Below are 19798 nucleotides of genomic sequence, written 5' to 3'. Positions count from 1 at the left end.
TTGTGTAATCTATAAAAATGACTGGTGGGATATCTTATGTTCTATTTCTGTAGTCTCTGAGATCCAGCCTGCATTTTATACTTTCAGCACATCCGGTGTGGATTTGCCACACCCAGGTGCCCGTCTCCACCTGTGGCCCATGGTTGGGCAGCGTAATCTCTTTCTAGATGGTTTGCATAATTTAAAGGCTATCACAAAGCTACAGTAACAGATAGTCTGGTCCCACCTTTGGTCTCTATACCAACTCAAGAATGATTTTAAGTCCTCATATTTATAAACTAGAAACAGTCATTCTTTTTATTTTTGAGAGTTTTTTGCCACAGAAATCGAGAAATCACCCCTCAGGGGGGATGGCCACACCCCAATCTCTTCTCCTTCGTTTTCCTCTCGGGATCTTGGGCATGCACGCACACGCCCCTGGCGTGAGTTTTAAGCCACCGGGTCCCAGACGCGAACTGCGGTTGACTACGTGGGAGTCCAGCGACATAGCCATTATGCTAACTGCTGGTCCCGAAATAGTCATTCTTGGGCATGTGGTAAATGAGGATTTTCTCCCATTCTTGGCCACATCTATACCTATCCAGCTCCCTATGCCTGTCACCCTACTTAGATATTTTTTATTTTTTTTGGAGAGGTTTTTTGGTGTAGGGTACGTGCACTCGCCAGAAGGAGAAACAGAAAGCGAGAAATCACCCCCCAGGGGGGATGGCCACGCTGCAATCCCTTCTCCATTCTCCTCTCGGGATCCTGGGCATGCACACACACACACACACCCCCGGCATGAGTTTAAGCTGCCAGGTCCGGGACTGGAACCGTGGTCGACTACATGGGAGTCCAGCGACATAGCCATTATGCTAACTGCTGGTGCCACCCTACTTAGATATTAATGAGCATGTGAATGGAGACTTAAGGCACAGGCATCTTCTTTGTGACTTCCCAAGGTGTGCCCCAGGATACCTGTCCTTGACCCTGAAGAGCCAGATGGATAAGCAAGTCTACCTTTAATCATTTTATTTTCTTTCCAAAGGCCTGCAATGAAATTGGCTTTATCCATCCATCTGATGTTTATTCCTGGCTCAACTGGCTTCCCTACTTGAGGTGAATTCCAAACAGGAGGCACCCCAGGCTCTGACTTATCACAGCCATGCCTGGGAAGGAAGCATAATTTGTCCCTAATTGACAGGAACAGAGCAGATCATTCTAATCTCCTTTTCTCCCTCCGCCTCACCCTGTCCTTGACATCCCCCCACCATGAGTAAGTGCACAGTAAACCCTCGGCATGGATTTATTGTGAACCAGTGAATGGATATCCCAAACCTACATTCTATTTCCAAAAAAGCCCATACCTGGACTTATATTGATTCAGGGATAATTTTAAACCTCTTCTCTTCTCTTCTTTCTTCCTTCCTCCTTCCTTCCTCCTCCCTCCCTCCCTCCCTCCCTCCCTCTTTCTTTCCTTCCTTCCTTCTTTCTCACATACTGACTTTTTTTTTTTTTTTTTTGAAAGTTTTTATTTGCGCAGACAGAGAGAGACATAGAGACAGAAAGCGAGAAATCACCCCTCAGGGGGGATGGTCACGCCGCAGTCCCTTCTCCTCCATTCTCCTCTCGGGATCTTGGGCACGCACGCACACGCGCCGGGCGGGAGTTTTAAGCCACCGGGTCCTAGACACGAACCACGGTTGACTACGTGGGAGTCCAGCGACATAGCCATTATGCTAACTGCTGGTTCCCTCACATACTGACTTTTTAAACTGTTAAGTGTGAACATAAATTATCAAAGACTCATAGTGTATGTGTGGGAATGGGTCATCCAGTTGTCCAGTGCTGCATCTTGATTTTCTTCCAGAGTTCAGGATGTTGCCCTTGTTTTCTCTAAGTCCCTGCATACACAGCCGGGCGGTGTAACACGCATCTGTTCTGTTTGAAGACAATGTCAGTTCATAGTCCTCTCCACTCTTCAGCCCCCTCTCATCCTAGAACCCTGCAGAATGAAAGGGCTCAAAACGCTGCAGTCAGTGACTGCTAAAGCTGAGAACGGCCAGGCGGTGGCAGCACTGGCCGGCGGCTCTGGCGGCGTGGCTGCTCCGAGCGGGTGCAGAGACCGGGTGTGCTCAATCTGCCAGCCCTGCTTTAACTAATTAAGGAAAGAAAGAACTTTGCAAGCTGGAAATGATTTGGCCCAGTTGGGATGAGGTTCTTCAGTTCTGGTGGGAGCTATGCCAAGTGCTGTGAGTTGTGATTAATTAAAGAACTTAATTGGAAGGACGCTGGTGAGCTAGTGAAGATTTGAAAATGCTGCAGCCCTGGCAAGCTCAGTCCCTGCCCACAGACCTGCGGTGTGTAGCCCGGACTTTAAGTAAGAACAGCCTCCTGATTGTTGCAAAGGCTGAGCTTCCAGAACAGCTTTGGGGCCTCAAGATGTTTTATATAGTTTTGCTTTTTTAGAAGGGCAAAACCACAAATTATTACCCAAGATCTTTTATGTCTCCTGCTCTTGTAGGTACTACTACTCTTTCTCTCTCTGTTTTGTTTTATTTTATTTATTTTATTTTTAATTTGCTATAAGGCACATGTGCTCACTGAAGAAAGCCAGTGAGAGAGATAAATGGAAAACACCCCTCAGGTGGGATGGCCATGCTGCAATCTCTTCTTCTCCACTGTCCTCTCAGAATTTTGAACACACGTATTTGTTTTCCAAGCCACTGGATACAGAATTTGAACCACACTGTCAGCTATGGGAGAGCCAACAGCCTAATCACCGTGTCCTATTACTGAGACTAGGGCCAGCCCCTGTTTTTCATTTGATGACAACCAAAAGTGGGACTGATGTGCAAACTTTGGACTCAGCTATTCTTTAACAGGAAACAGAGGAAGAGGCATTTTGCTTCCAAGAAACTTCATTGATGCAGTGAGGGAAGGAGAAGAAAATACAGCTAAATCGTGGTTGCTAGTTAATTTAGCATTTTCTATTTGCTGGGCACATGCCAGCAATGCCTACACATGGTTTCATTGGTAAATGAACCTTCAGAAGCAGATGCGATTATTTTCCTCCTCTTGTAGATGAAGAGGGAACTTCGATGAAGTGACTTGCCTAACTTACCTGCCCAGAATGTGGCAGAGCAGGGTTCACCCCAGTCCTCCCCTCTACCCCTGCATTATACGGCCTTCTGGGGAAGCTGGCCGTGATGGTGCAGCTGGTGGCTAAGAAGAACTGCTCAGGACCTGTGGAAGGAAAGATGCAGACCTGCCTGACCTAAAGAATTTTTGCTAACGCTGTTGTCCGTGAGAGAAACTTAAGATTAAAAACCTCTGGGTGTGAGAGGCAGAGCTTTGTGATGACTCCCAGGGTGAAGTCATGATGCATACAAGAGTACCTGCTTATCTTCAGGAAAAATTAGTTGATCAGTTAGCTACTAGGAGAAAAAAGGAGGTAGAATGTGTGTATCAAATTTATAAAGCAAATCACCTGTTGAGGAAAGGGATGCTCTGGAGTCAGCAGGTGGCATGGTGGTTAAGGCATTGGACTCCTGTAGGGCTGACCATGGTTTGAATACCAGACCCTGTGGCTTGGAAGCCATCACACCAAAATCCAGAGAAGAGAATGAAGGAGAAGGGATGGCGGCATGGCCGTCCCTCTGGGGGTTGATTTCTCACTTTCTCTCTGTCTCTTTCAGGCAAACATCCTTTTTTAGGCAAAAATCTTGTGTGTGTGACCCCCAAAATATTTTTTGTTTGAAGTATTTTGAGTTATCTTATTTGTATTCATCATGTCTTAGGCAAAAATCTTAAAAAAAAAAAAAAAGACGGCTTGTACATTCAAATCAACTGTACTTTCCCTTTTCTGTGTAGGCCAAAGCATAAGAGGAGAGGGGATGGTGGGGAGCCCAGGGACCCCCAGGGCCCATGCCACTCTGTGGAGCCACAGTGCAGTGTCACACGAGTGCTTGACAACCTTCTCTGAGAAAACAAGAACAGAGCCCAGGAAGCTTTGAATGAGGGCAAACTTACAGAGCAGAGGACTGCCGGAAGCCACAGCATCAACTCAGGACGGTTATGGGACATTGATGCCAGTCATTTGGGGGTCACTTGTTTTTGTGGGCAGTGAATGAATCCCCTGACATTTCCATTCATTTAGTATCAGCACTTCTCATGTGATTAGAATTTTTTTTTCAAGTTCATCTTTAGGGGATGTTGCTTTGATTCTTGTATATCTATCTCTGTATCACTTCTCTTCCACCTCTAGTAGTTTTGAATTGTTTCCAGGACTTGTAGATTAGAATCAGGTCGTTTAAAGATGGTAGAGGCTGGGAAGCTGTTGGGGTGTGTTAGTGAGCTCCTGGAAAGTTAGGCCAAGCACCTGCCAGAGGAAGGTTTTCTCAGCTTCTTCCAGTCAGCTTTCTCTCGGTCATGACCCCAGATAGTGTTTTTTTCTTTTGTTTTTACATTCTTGGGCCCACCTGTTTTCCTGTCTGCTGAGAGAGCCCAGCTTCAGTACAGCCTTCTACCAGCAGGGGGCAGACTTGTATTTCTTATTTTCAAACAGAAGCCAAACCAAGGTTTTCCCCCTTGCAAGACCAGGAGCCAAGCTGATCCTAACCTAACCTTACCCCAGCTCTTCCAGCTTTGTGTTTTGTTTGTTTCTGACCCATGAAGATATCTTCCTTTCTTTATTCCTCCCTATCATTGCTATTTTAGAGTGAAATGGGGTGTCAAAAAGATACAGCATTATCTTTACCAAGAAAAAAGGGACATATTTAAATTAAACACTGCACCAAGCTTTCTAATTGAAATCTGCCTGAAAGAAAATGGTGTAGCTTGCAAGTACAAATCGGACAGGGGAGACAGGGGAGACTGAAGGATCCTTTCCCAGGGACATCTTTTTTTTTTTTTTTTTCTTAATGAGAGGTTTTTGCTATAGGGTGTGTATGCTCGCCAGAAAGACAGAGAGAGACAGAGAGATAGAAAGCGAGAAATCACCCCCCCGGGGGGATGGCCATGCCGCAATCCCTTCCTCTCGGGATCTTGGGCACGCACGCACACGCGCCCGGCATGAGTTTAAGCCACTGAGTCCGGGACTCAAACCGTGGTCGACTACATGGGAGTTCAGCAACATAGCCATTACACTAACTGCTGGTCCCTCCCAGGGACACCTTGAAGAGAATGCTGTCTTCTTTCTTTTCTGGGTGGGGTGTTGAATGACATTTCTACAGAGTTCTGTGTCTTATCTACGGGTCTGGTTCTACTCAAGGCTGTTTGCATCCGCTGTCACTGACCCATTATTTCTGAGTGTGTGCGTCCTGCTCGATGACCTTTAAACCCCCTTCTTGTAGCTTATGAAAACTATCTGCTTTTACTGTGCTCAGCTTGTGCTTTTAGTACAGCAGAAACAGCGTCTATCATAGTCATCCGAACTCACTCAGCATCTGGCATCTCTGTTTTCTTTTATTTCAGTAGCAAGCTTTGTTGATACTGTGTATGAGACGAGAACCAAGGAGGCTTTGGGAATCTAAGGAGTTGTCTAAGAGCAAATTGCCCAGTGTGAAGGAATGCATAGACTTTCTGACACTTTCATAGGTCTGGAGTTTTAGTTTACTGCATTGTGCAAACATAGTGACACTTCTATGGCCTGGTCTGGAGTTTTCCTTTAGTACATTGTATAAATGGTGTGTCTTTTTTGAAAATAAAATTTTAGACTTAATTGGTGGGGAAATTTTGCTCCCTGGAAAGTGGAAGAGAAAATTTTAAATGGAAATTGAGAAACTGGAACGACTCTGCCTTTGCTACTTCTAATTAGTTAGTCTTAAGAAAATTACATGATCTCTGCACCTCCCTCAATAAGTCTGCCAATTAACTGAATTTGATTAAATAAATTCTAAGCATTTTCCTAGCTCGGAAGTAGTGAGATATCCAGAATTGGGTTTAGTTCTTTATTTTGATTATTTTTTCATAATTAAATTATCATTTTTTTGAATAAAAATGATTATGTAACAGATTTTTCCAGTCAAGGGGAGAGAGCACAGTGAGAGCGCATACCCTGGTTACAGGTTAACGGCCACATTCTGTCCAGCGTGGATGTGCTCCACCTATATTCAGTGAGAGTATGAGCATGTGCATTTTCAGAATCTCAGATCCTGTGCCAATGTTGCAAATTTGTACATGTGGAAATAAATACCAAGAGATAAGTATATTTTAAAAATGGAAGTCTTTGACAGTGTTTATAGATCAACTCAACTGTTACATACAAACAATATAGCGAATACATTGACATTACTGCTAGTTCCACTTAATTTCTTCATAATGTGGCTGTCTGGTGTTACATTAGAGAAGATGCTTCCTATAACTACATGGGTACGGCAGAGACTATAAGGAATCACATTGCAGCAGCCAAGATTATCGACAGAGAATCCTAAATGTCAATAGTGTTCATCTGTTTCAAAAAGAGCGTTGTTTGTCTCACACACACACAGAAGTTAAGCCAGATGATGGGTCAGTAAGGCCAGCCCTATAGCCTTTAGCTGAAAGAGCATAGCAAATTTTCTTAGCACCATTGATAAACTTTCCTAAGAGCGTTTCTCTTTCAGTTTCTACCTCTTCAGTTCACATGATCATATCATTCTTCATTTTCTGTGTTACAGAATCATTACTTTTTAGTTTTCTTCTGGAAATACTGATTCCAAGTCTCTTTGCAGCAATTCCAGACATGTTTGGGACTGCACACTCTACTCTGGCACTGAAAATAACTTCTGCACTGTCAATTTCTTGTGCAGCAGGTGCATCATGGTCCTGAAGTCTGTTCACCTCTCGTGCCATCACTCATGGCTTTCACGTGATAAATGTTCTGTTAGAACATCAGGTTATGAACCTGGCTTTTCTTCTGTGAAGGAGTACCACTGGGGTGACAGTCAGAACCCATGTTCCCAGGAAGCTGAGATCTCCGATCCTGAGGTCCATGTGGTGCCATGGTTTCATCAGGTGCACTGTTTGGAGGTGCAGTGACTCCTGGAGACTCATCGGAACCTGAAGTTCCTGCCAAAGGCTCCCTATGTCGTGGTTAAGAGGTTGGCTGTTGATGGCATCCCTAATTTTTAAGGCCAGCTCTGCTACATAAACAATGTGATATTAAACAGGTCATTTAACTTTCTGAGTCTCAAATTCTGAAACTGTATCTGTCTTATAGAGTTGTTTTGGAATGTAATAAGATAATTCAGTAAAGGACTTTTCTCAAGGGTAGCACATAGAAAGCAATTCGCATGTCAATCCTTTCGTTACTGTAAACTCCCCGAGAGCAGCCATTCTTCCTTATGTATCTCAGCCTAACTCATTTATCGCTTTATTTCAGTTGCTTGTTGTGTTTTATGTATGTAATACTGAAGCAGGCTAGCTTGAGTTTTAGCAAGACTGCAACCATTTTGAAATTAGGAAAGGATTTTTTTTTTTTTGACAGAGAATTTTTTAAAATATATTTTTTAATTTCAAGAAGAGCAGTTTTAACTTTAATAAATCATAGAAATGCTAAGGAACTTTGCCTAAAACTTAAAGCCAGGAAACAGGTTAGGATTCTGTTCAAATAGTAGGTTCATGAACCTATCGACAGCTCAAGACAGGACAAAAATCCTTAAAACTAGAAAAGAAAGCCTAGAAGAAAATCAGCAATGTTTTAGACAAAAGTCATAAAATGCTATTTCACTAGTTCAGTCTCATATACTTTATCTTTTGTTGTGGTTTGACAGAGACTTTTTTGCTATAGGGCACCTGTGCTCACTGGAGAGACAGAGAGGCAGAAAATGAGAAATCACCCCCTGAGGAAGGATGGCCATGCTGCAATCCCTTTTCCTCCATTCTCCTCTCAGGATCTTGGGCATGGATACACATACACCTGACTTGAGTTTTAAGCCGCCGAGTCTGGGAGTCAAATCACTGTCAACTATGTGGGAGTCCAGTGATGTAACCATTCTGCCATCTGCTGGTCCCCAAATTAGGAAGGGTGTCTAAGCAAACCATCTGACCAAGTGCTGAGTCATGGGAAGGTCTGTTTGAGGAATGGTCAGATGAGAAACTAGGAATCAGGATAATTGCTCAAAGGAAAGTGATTGACTTTGATAATAGTGAGGGGTGATTTGCACATGCTTATAGCTTGTATCTATAAATATTGACCACGTGCTGAACTTTTTGAGATAGTTTGGTGGTGTTTGCTGACTGTCTCCCTATAACCCAGTTGCACAAATAAACTTCCTTCTCCAACTTCTGCTGCTTGTTTCGTTGACTGTGAGTAGACTCAACTGGAATTAGTTTGCTGGTAACCGTACTGATCAATAAATGTATTCTTAAAGTAGTATTTTTGAAAATCATGAATCTCACACAAATGCAGACTGAATAGATGTCAAAAATATAGTTAGCTTTTTAAACATTTTTGAAAATTAAAAAAAAAATTTATTTTTAATTTTTTTGGAGAGGTTTTTGCTATAGGGTACATGCGCTCACCAGACAGACAGAGAGAGACAGAGAGACAGAAAGCGAGAAATCACCCCCCCAAGGGGGATGGCCATGCCGCAATCCCTTCTCCTCCATTCTCCTCTCAGAATCTTGAGCATGCACGCACACGCACCTGGCGTGAGTTTTAGCCACCGGGTCCGGGACTCGAACCGTGGTCGACTCCATGGGAGTCCAGCGACATAGCCTTTATGCTAACTGCTGGTCCCAAAAATATAGTTAGCTTTTTAATGAGTGAAATTGCAAGATGGCAATGCTGACTTAAAAGTAGAGGAAAAGAATAATGAAGTTCATACCACAATATTTTTTCCAATTTGAAACAAGATTGGTTAAGGATCTATGGGAGAATAAAACCATAACTTTTTTTTTTTTTTTTTTAGGTTTTTGCCATAGGGTGTGTGTACTCACTAGAGAGAGACAGAACTAGAGAGAGAGAAAGTGAGAAATCAACCCTCAGGGTGGATGGCCATGTAATAATCCCTTCTCCTCCATTATTCTCCTGGAATTTTGGGTGTGCGCGCACGTGCGTGCACACACACCCACACACACACATGCACCAGGTGTGATTTTCCAAGGTGCCAGGTGTATGACTTGAACTGCGGTTGGACAGGTGGAGTACAGTGCCTTTGCCAACATGCCACCTGCTGACCCCACAACCATAACTTTTAAAGTAAGCTTGTCTTCTGACATTCGTATCTTTATGCATAGAAATTCATGTGAGCCTACAGTTATAACATTCTTAGGTAGGGTTGGGGAATCCTGTTCTACAATAACACGCCTTTGTAAGGATATGTAAGTTTCTTTTGGTATAATTTTTCTAAATATTGGGTTGTCAGAAAAGTCATGACATGCTTTGCTAATGCAAAAATGCATCATGGCTTTTCTGACAACCCAATAATTATAATAAGACTAAACCTAAGGTACTATTTATCTTAGAAAAAGATTAAACAGGAATATAATTCTAGTATATAAGTGTTTATTTTTTGCCTAAATTTATAATAGGTACTAGGTCCACCCATAATTATGTGTTCATAATGTTTCATTAAAAAGAATATAGGAATATTCAGGAAAACACTACTAATTTCCAAGATGGTACTATTTTAATTGAGCACTCATTTAATGAGTGCTTACATGAGCCACATACCAAGTTAAGGGTTTTATATACATTTTAGTTTAATCTGTAAACAATCCTATGAGGAGGTGTTATTATCCCCATTTTGAAAATCAAGTAAATGAGTCTTAGTGAGATTAAATAATTTAATCAAGGTTATACAGTCAGTGTGAGCCAGAATTGAAATTTAGTCTGATTTCGAGTCTTGCATTCCCTCCCATGCCCTATTATATGAATTCCCTAAACCTTAACTTTCCTAAATTTCAAAGTACATCTCTAGTTAAACACACAGATGAATGGGTCTAATTTGGTTTATGATAAAGCATGCACCAAATGATTATTTTTCCCTAGGAGAGGTTTACCATTTTGAAACTGCCTAAGTGGCTTTGTTTTTTTTGTTTTTCCCACACTGGATTAAATCATACATGTTTTACAGAAAAATAAAAACATTCTGTTTAGTTCTCTAAAACTTTCTCTGAAGTTGTCTTCTTTGTAGCTTATTTATCTTTCTTATATCTCTTCTGGCCCCCGATGTGTCTGCAGGTGGGCTGGATCCTTTCCATCCTGGATGAACTGCAGCTGAGTCCTCAGCCACCTGTGGGGGTCCTTCCTCTGGGGACTGGGAATGACCTGGCTCGAACTCTCAACTGGGGAGGGGTAAGAACTCTCGAGGGCTGCCTGTTTCAGCAAGCAACAGAGTCCTCTGATCCATGATGTCTAAAGGAAGGCGGAGTCCTTTCTGCTGCTGCTCAAGGACTATGTTGGAACTGGGGATCCGAGTGCCCAGGAACCCTGGGTTTTATGTGGAGTCTTCTTCAGTTTAAACTTATAAACAGTTACAAGGAAAGGAATGTTTAATGTGAGGGAAATATGGTGGATATTCCACATGCCTAGGACTTTTTGAGGTATCCACTAAAAACCAGTGGGAGAGTTGCTTCCTGTAAAGCAATTATGCAGATTTGAATTAATCCTAATCCTCAGTTTTGTCCAGAATAGAAAATCTGGTTCAGACTTCTTACTTTGAAAGAGTTACAACTTCTGTTGAGCATTTGGTTTTTCTCATCAGCCTCATCATGAGGGGAGCCAGCTTCAGACAAGCTTGGTTGTCTGGAAAGTCATGATGCGTTTTTGCATAGAAACACTTGGAAAAATATGTGATGACTTTCCTGACAGCTTAATATTTCTCGTGTCACTAACTAGCCCTTTGTTTACTTAGTTTATATTACTTAGATAGTAAGAAGGCACAGTGTACTAACATATACATAACATATATGTCCCCGCCAACTTTTTATCTACTCATTGCAGACCACTTCCTGGGCTGGGCTCTGTAAAGATTATCTTCCGATGTAGCATATATCAATTTGGCCTTTGGGTCAATGAAAGTGTTTTTTGTTTTTTTTTTTGTTTTTTTTTTCTTTTTTTAAAGTAGGTAGTGTACAAATAGTAAATATATCAACATGAGGCAACTAAGTATTAGTGTTAACTTTTCACATCCACATTAACAACTTGACCATGCTTAGTAAACATGCTGTCAACCATGGATCCCCAAGGAGTAAATATCTCCCCACAAGGGTTGTTCCTTAGTCAGACTACCCTGGGTCATGGAAGGGATGGCCAGGGAGAGGTGGATACATTTGTTGCATATCTCCCAGAGTCCTCTAGTTAGAGGCACAAAGTCTTGACTTTTACTCTGATACAAGTAGCCATCCAACATGGCTCTTGATGCGTATAGATGACTCTTGGTTCCTGGTGACAGCCAGAACGATTGCTCAGATCAAACCAGCCAGAGCGATTGTTTCTATGCATCTTACCCATGAGTGTCATCTTACACCCTGAGTACCTCAAGAACAGCTTACTCTCCCAGGCTCACTGATTACACAATGCATAGGACTATAGCAAGAGGGCTCCTCTTTGCATAAAACATGGGCTGCACTGTTCAGTACTCCAGACAGCAATGGGTGTGTCCTCTGATTCCTCAGGGCTACACTGATGAACCTGTGTCTAAGATCCTATGCCAAGTGGAAGATGGGACGATTGTACAGCTAGATCGCTGGAACCTCCATGTGGAAAGAAACCCAGACCTGCCTCCAGAAGAGCTTGAAGATGGTGTGTGTAAGGTTAGAGAGTTCTTTCCTCAGCAGAAAGGAACCCTGGAGCATCTGCCTAAGTCACAGATACACGTTTCTGGCTGGAGAGTTATGGGCTGATTCCATCCTATGAGATCACAAGAAAGTGATTTTGTTTATGGCTACTAGAGCTTTGACTCTAATAATACTACCCAATGACTCCATCCCTTAGACCGTCAAAGACCTAGATTTCAGATTTGCTTCCAGAGCTCAGGGAGCTGTTCTGTCTTCAATTTTCACATGCGAAAGGCATGTACTCATGTTTCAATCTTTCTTATTTATTTATTGGCTTGAAATTGGGTGGGTGCACTCACTAGAGAGAGATAGAAAGAGGGAAAGTGAGAAATCACCCCTTTGGAGGGATGGCCACACTGCAATTCTTCTCCATTCTTCCCTGAGGATATTTGGGCTTGCACCCACATGGGTCCAGAGTGCCTTCCAAGCTGGACTCAAACCATGTAGTCCACTATGAGATCCAGCTGCCTTAACCACTGTGCTACCTGCTAGCCCCATGTTTTAATCTTTTGAGTTAATTGCAAGAAATTAAATTTTATCTATGAGAAGATAAAATAATGAATATGTTCTGAATCATTAGACATGTATTTCAGTAGCTTCCTGAGCTTTCTGGCTTGACATGAAATATTTTTTATGTTTGGAAGATATTAACTATGCTAGTTTCATCACTTGGTTGGGACTTGAAGATGCCTAAATAAATGTTATCACTTAGTGTCTTCTTTTAGTGATTAAACTTTCATTTCACCCTGAACAAAATGAGGGGCACAGTTATAAATATGCTACTGTAAAACTTCACTTGAACATTTGGTTCCAGGTTTTATCCCCAATTTCAGATAAATTTAAGTCTCTGAGTAACTGTTGCTTCTATATTTCTTTCCACTTTTGTTCTATGATGGTGTTTTCAGTGTCTGCATAGGAATCTCCAGGTGTGTGTGTTGAATTGCAGATTACAAGACCCACTTCCTAGATATTCTGATTAGGTAAATGCAGAGTTAAGAACCAGGCATATGTACTGTAAACAGTACCCCTACTAAGTAGAACCAGGCTGTGGATTGAGGCAAAGATTCCCTGGATGTTATCACCTTGAAATAGATTGACTCCCCTCTCATGTTAGACCATAATGACACCCATCCATGTACTCAGTAGCACCATGGCTTTGACCACTTGTGATACCTACTTAAGTATCCTGTTTGGCTAAATAGGTTAGAATATAGTTTGCTGGCACCAGCAGATGACATAATGGTTATATCACTGGACTACCATGTAGCCGAAGGCGGTTTGAGTCATGGACCCAGTGACTTGAAACTCATGTGAGGTGTGTATATGTGTGTGCCCAAAATCCTGAGAGGAAAATGAAGGAGGAAAGATTGCAGCATGGCCATCCCCCGCCCAGGGTTGATTTCTCACTTTCTGTCTCTCCAGAGAGTTCATGCACCTTACAGCAAAAATCTCTCTCTAAATAAATTATACACACACACACACACACATATATATATATATATATATATACATATATATATATATATATATATATATATATATGTATGTATATTTGCCCTTTTTTTCTCTCCACCTAAACTGTAGTCCTAAAAACTAATAAAGTTTCTGGTAGATACCACAATCGTTCAGTTGAATTAAGTTGATAATGTTATAATATTATTAAAATAACAGGATCATCTTGGAATGTGATACTTTTTTCTAATGTATTTGACATACAGACATTGAATACAAACAGCCAAAGGAGGATGAAGAGTACCATATGGAAACTTTAAGGTCATTTTCCCACTAAACTTGGAATGGTTAGGCCTGCAGTAGAAATCCATATTTAATTCTCTTCCCAACAGCCTACGAAATGGAAAGAGTTCTTAGTGTAGCCAGGGAATATCAATCCAGATAATTAAAGGGCTCTGAAAATGGATTTTTGAGGAGATGGAAATTGAGGCAAATTTTCATGGAAAATGTGAATCACTTAAAAAACAGACTTAATTGGGATATTATTTAGGAGATGAGGACCAGATGTTCTCCTCAGCTTTCATGGATACTAAGACATGGGTTAGAATTGTAGCCAAAGGAACGTAAATGGTAGAGTATCTGAATGTATTTCTGCTTTTGGCAAGATTACCAACCCATGCTGTCCTTGCTAAGGACTGATATTTTGTTGAAGTGCAAGAACTGGACTTTCTCAATTGCAAAGCCAGAGGAGTAGACATGACTTTGGCGTTATTCTGTGTGTTGTTTCTCTTCGTGTTCTCCAATTAGTTGGAACCATTTCGAAGGTTTGGCCTCTGAATCATTGTAAGCTCTTACTCACGGCTGTCAGGTGGGGTCATTCCTGGCCCATTAGAGACCAAGACAATCCAATTTCATTCTACCGTAATCTCTCTCTTGTCCTCTCTCTCATTTTATTTTTCTCCTAGTGGGACAAAATTCTCCCTTTGATCAAAACTGAGCATTTTACTTATCTAGGGGCACATGAGCACTGTAATAAATTTACTTTTCAAATCTTGTGGGTTAAAACACTAACTTGTGTTTCTCATAGAAGACAGATACAGTTCAGTTTGGAGCATAAACCTGATAATTATCTGAGTATATTGCCTCTCTTAATTACACTAACGTTTATCTTCTAATCCATGTTGCAGAAGGTAAAGTGGAGAATGGCTTTCTTTTCGAGCATTTTTCATACACCTTCCTAACATTACAGCTACGCTTTATAATCCCATCAGTTTTGTTTTTTAATGGGGAATTTTAGGCTGCATCCTTCTCTGCCTCACTCCACTTGTGGCAGTAACAGGCAGGAAAACAGAGGACTCTGGGGAGAAAAGTTAGGGCTCACCTGTGCATCAGTACGGCCACGTTTGCAGATTTCCTGGCTATATTAAAGATACAAGGTTTGATAAATTACATGGGAACCTAAATAATGCTATTGGTGTGTACATATGCATATATATTTTTCTCCTACAGGTCAACAGTAGAATAAGAAATATTTTTTGAAACTAGATAATAGATAAATATCATTCATCTTAGGTTGCAACATTCATATGCTGAATTTAACTCCTTGAAAAAAGTGTATTTGCTAATTAAATAGGTTAGACAAGATACTAATAATTGAATTTACTTCCTTTTTTAAAAAAGTATTGTTTATTTAATTCCACTTGTTATTATTTTTAATTTGACTGGAACAAGAGAGAAAGGGAAAGCAAGAAAGCAAGCTGCCAGGTCCAGGATTCAAACTGCTGTCAGTCATGTGGGTGTCCAGCGCCTTCACCACCATGCTACCTGCCAGGCCCTGAATTTACTTTCTAAATTTACTTGCTAACTATTGCAAGTATGAATCCCTTAGCTTATAAATTTCTATTATTACAACATCTACACAATGGTTATTTAATAATTTGTATGAGTAACTCTGTTTTGTTTTTAAGAATTATTTATTTAAATTTATTTATTTTAATTTGAGCAGGGAGGGAGGGAGGGGGAGAGAGAGAGAGAGAGAGAGAGAAGAAAAGTGAGAAAGCAAGCTGCTAGGTCTGGGACTTGAACCACTGTCAGCCACGTGGGAGTCCAGTGCCCTTAACCACCACGCCATCTGCTGGCCCCTGATGAGTAACTCATATGTACACTATTTATAAATCTTGAGATAATTACTTGATTTAGTCCTTCACTCATGAATTAATTCCAGAACTCCCTGTCCCCTCTACATAAATGCCCTTTACTTTGGGTTGTGATTGGTCTCTCCCAGGACTTCCCCAGAGATAGTTGTCTGACTTTAGGTTTTATTTATTTTTTTCCACCGAGCTAGCCACAACTTTACCTTTGTTTGTCATTGCAGCTTCCTTTGAATGTTTTCAATAATTACTTCAGCCTCGGATTCGATGCTCATGTCACACTGGAGTTCCATGAATCCAGAGGTGAGGACAACGTCCCATTTGCATCTCCCAGGGAGGAAGTTTCCAGCAGGTGTTTTGCATGTTCCCTTTTGTTTGCATATCACTTAAGTGTTTGCAGTGTGCTTTTGTGTTGTTACATTTTAACCTTCATGATGACCCTGGTAGTGAGACAAGATAGGACCCTAGAGAAAACAGGTGCCTGGGACCTCATTGTATGAAAAGGGTCTCAGAGGTAGCAAAGAATATTAATAGAACCAGAGGTATGTTCTAGGTCTTGGCACTGTTCATCTTTGACTGGAAGTTTTGACGTCAAGAACTACAAAGATGTGATCAAGAGAGACCCTTTCATGAACATTTTTAGAATACTCACAGCTTTACCAACCACTGTTATTGAAGTTTAATACTTTGTAACCAGAGCCACTGAAAGATAGCAAAAACAAAAGAGAAGTGTGCATAAACAGAACAGTAGGCATCTTAGACTAATAGAGGGACTGTAGTTAGTCCCGGTTGAAAGAAAAGAGTGTGATGTGATTGGATTCAGTAGGAAGGTGCAGAGATCCCACTGAATGAGGGTGAATGAGGCTGTGATAATTCCAGGTCTCTAAAGAGATAGAGTCAAGACTGGGAGAACAAAGCTATTTTTAAAAGAGAGATAAGATGAACTAATGATGTTTTAATATTTCCTAAAGCTTTTCTTAGCCCATTCAGTACTCAGAAAATTTTAAATTTGGATTTATGCTTTATAATCCCTACCAACCTTTCTCTTTCTGTCTCTCAATCTCATTCTCCCTATCCTCTCTTAAATTCTCTTGTTAACATAATTATACTATTCATCTATGTGTATGTCTATATCTTAGCTATAGCTGCCTCTAGTTCCTTATAAATATATGTATGTATAACCAAAACAATCCCAGGATGTTGGTTATTCAGAAACTTGTAAAACAAAAGTCATAGGTGAGAAGGTACTTCACTTCTTTTCCTCTAGGTTCCATGAGAGTGTAAGTAGTTTTAACCCATAGAATTTGAAATACAGTGTGAATTGAATTTTTCAGATTCCCAGAGAAATAATGCAGAGAAAGTGACAAGGGTGGAGCTACAGGATTAAAAGAGAATACAGTACTGGTAACACACTTTTGTACTAAAAGCCAAGGGTGGAGCTACAGGATTAAAAGAGAATATAAAACAGCAGTGAAGTGCAAATAGGTGAAGTCCCTTACTAAGTGTGGCAATTACAGTAGACTTTGCCTTTCTAGAATCTTGAGGCTTTGAGAGGATAGACTCTGTAGAGATCAATTTCTGTGCCCAAAGCAATGATATCGATTGAAGAGAGAGCTGTAGTTCTATGAGAGCAAAAGAGAGAGAGGGGGGTGGAGAGAGAGAGAGACAGAGAGAGGAAGAGAGAGGGAGGGAGAAGGAGAGAGGGAGAGGGAGAGAGAGAGATGGAGAGGGAGATGGAGAGGCACCCCCAGCAGGGTTCTCATGCCACAATCTCACCCCCGGACCCATCCAGCCAAGACCATGGGCACTCGTACTGTGCAGGGATGTGAATTCCAGGCCTTCCTATGTGGCTTCCACATTGTGGAGCATTGTGTTACATACTCCCACAGCTGATTTATGTACCTTTAAAAAAATGCATTAGCACAATCAGCAGATGGCTTATGGTTATGTTGCCGGACTCCCACATGGTCCACCATGGTTTGAGTCCTGAACCTGGCAGCTTCAAACTCATACCAGGCGCATGTACGTGCATGCCCAAAATCTGGAAAGGAGGCTGGAAGAGAGGGATTGCAGCATGGTCTTCCCCTCTGGGAAGTGATTTCTTGCTTTCTGTCTCTGTCTCTCTCTAGTGAGTGCATGTGCCCTATAGCAAAAAATCTCTCTTAAAAAAAGAAGTGTATTAACGTAAAGAATCCCTCCACTTCCTGGCTTGTAACTGCTCTTACATATCTGATTTCCCTAGTGCTGGTCTTCCTCTCTGATTAGCCAGAACATCAGATAGAACACATGGTTAATGGAAGCTCAAATATTCCCAATCAGAAACATCACCATTCTCTCACCTCCCTACCATACTTAGTTCTTGAAGATTAAACTCTCAAAGGGACCTGCCTTTTGGCCAACATTTGTAACCTATTGCCCTTCCTATATTTGAACAGAGTTAATTGGGAAGTAAATGAGGGATTTAATTCTTCATTTCTTATCATATATTCTTCCTCATGTTCTTTAGGAAACTCTAGGTTTGAGTTTCTTAATAAGATCTCCGAATTTCTTAACAATACTTGAAATGTAACATAATTATCAGTAGTACATCGATTTCCCAAAATAGGCATGAAAAGAGACCGAAATGAGTAAGTGGCTGACAGTGAACTCATTCAAGTGAGTGTAATATTTCATCTAATTAATCTGAAAGTTATTCTAATGATACACTTTCTTATACCAGGATGGAATTTCTATGTATCCAAGTGAGAGGGGAATGGGGAGAAGCACCAAGATAGAAAACCAAACCAAACCAAACCAACCAACAAACAAAAAAATAAAGAAAAACTAGGCCCTGAAGAGAATTCTTTTGGGGAAAGCAAATTTTTTGTCCTACTTTAAGCTATTTTTTTAAATGTTAGAGTTTAATATGCAAAGTGTTATGTGAATATACACAGTCAGTCATGCGCCATAGACAACATTTACATATAGCATGGTGGGAGTCCCCTGATATAATAGAACTAAAACGTTCTGTCGCCTAATGACATCATAGTCCTTGGAACATCATAGCACACCATGGCACTCGTGTTTGTGGCGATGCTGATGTAATCGAACCTTTTGGGCTACTGATCATATGAAAGTAAAGCACATACAATTAAGTACAGTCTTTAATCCTTGATAATAATAAACGACTATGTTACCAATTCCTGTATTTGCTGCACTATTTACTGTTATTTTAGAGAGCACTCTTTCTACTTACACATATTTGTGTTTTTTCAAAGCTGACTGTGAAACACCATGCCATTTTACTTTGCAGCGGCCTCGTGCACCTCACATTCACCGCATCTCTTGATTTTCTCTGCGTTTGATTTAATCTCCTGTTGGTTTGTTCCTTATGGCCCCTGAGCCTACAAAAACCCACTGCTAGTGTTGCCAGTAAGAGGCCATGGCAAATGTGGACCTGGGAACAAAATTAGAAGTGATTAAAGACTATGAAGGTGGAACTCTGATATCCTCAGAAGGTTGAAATGCCTGATGATGCCATCCTCAAAGCATCTTCCTGTCACGAAGCAGTGCATGCTGTCCCTAGTTTGGTATGTCTGCAATTAGAACACAGTTGGTTAAAACACACCAGTGTTGCTCTTTGCTGAAGCTTAGTGTGTTTTAGTGCAGAATAAAATGGAAGTGCAAGCACTTTCCCTGATGTAAGCCAGAGCCATTGAGGTAAGCCAGGCCCTGAGGAGGTGAGAAGGAAGAACTGGTGTTGACTGAGACTAGTAAATACAATATTCATGAAAGTAAGATGGTGATACAAAATAAATATCCATAAGCTATCAGAACTAGATTTTGTTGATGTATCTGGTCTGGAAGTATGGACTGCTCAGTACCTGCTAGTCGATTTTATTTTACATTAAATAAAACCAATTATTATGTATAAAAACTGTAATTACTCAAGGTATTTTTTTTCTTTACTGTTCACTTGGATTTTCCCCATGGTTTTAGTTAGTCAAAGAGTTCTTCAGTTAAGCTTTAGAAGAAAAAGAAAAAGAAGGCCACATTTTCTTTCTTTCTTCTTTTTTAAAAGAGATTTTGGTGCTAGGGCACGTGTGCTCACCAGAGAGAGACAGAGAGACAGAGAAAAATCACCCCTCAGGGGGGATGGCCATACTAAAATCCTTTCTCCTCCTGGGATCTTGGGCACGCACACACAGTCGCCCAGTATGATTTTCAAGCCACATGATCTGGGACTTGAACCGTGGTTGACTATATGGGAGTCCAGAAATGTAACTGCTATGCTATCTGGTGGCCCCAAGCCACATTTTCAATAGGGGTGGGCCTACTTATTTTAGTTGGTAGATAGTGAGTGGCTAATAGTTGAAACTTTCAACTGTTCTCAAACAGCATCACAGTTTGAAGCTTCGGGATCATTTGCATTAAAATATTCAGAGGGTAAGTCAAGCCTCCTGAGAGCCATT

The 19798-nt window shown here is 41.1% G+C and overlaps 1 protein-coding gene and 1 pseudogene across 1 annotated transcript in view; one reads left to right on the top strand and one right to left on the bottom strand.

The window, feature by feature from the left end:
* The window catches only part of DGKI (diacylglycerol kinase iota), a 316603-nt gene that overhangs the window by 92660 nt on the left and 204145 nt on the right, over positions 1-19798 (top strand). The window contains exons 12-14 of the mRNA XM_027770499.1: positions 10148-10261; positions 11584-11721; positions 15572-15650. Of these exons, the coding sequence (XP_027626300.1) occupies positions 10148-10261; positions 11584-11721; positions 15572-15650 (331 nt within the window). The remainder of the gene's footprint in view (positions 1-10147; positions 10262-11583; positions 11722-15571; positions 15651-19798) is intronic.
* Positions 1758-7027, bottom strand: LOC102467702 (methylmalonic aciduria and homocystinuria type D protein, mitochondrial-like; annotated as a pseudogene).

Source organism: Tupaia chinensis, unplaced genomic scaffold (genome assembly GCF_000334495.1).
Source record: "Tupaia chinensis unplaced genomic scaffold, TupChi_1.0 Scaffold000140_1, whole genome shotgun sequence".
Taxonomy (NCBI): domain Eukaryota; kingdom Metazoa; phylum Chordata; class Mammalia; order Scandentia; family Tupaiidae; genus Tupaia; species Tupaia belangeri.
This window is presented reverse-complemented; position numbering and strand designations above follow the sequence as displayed.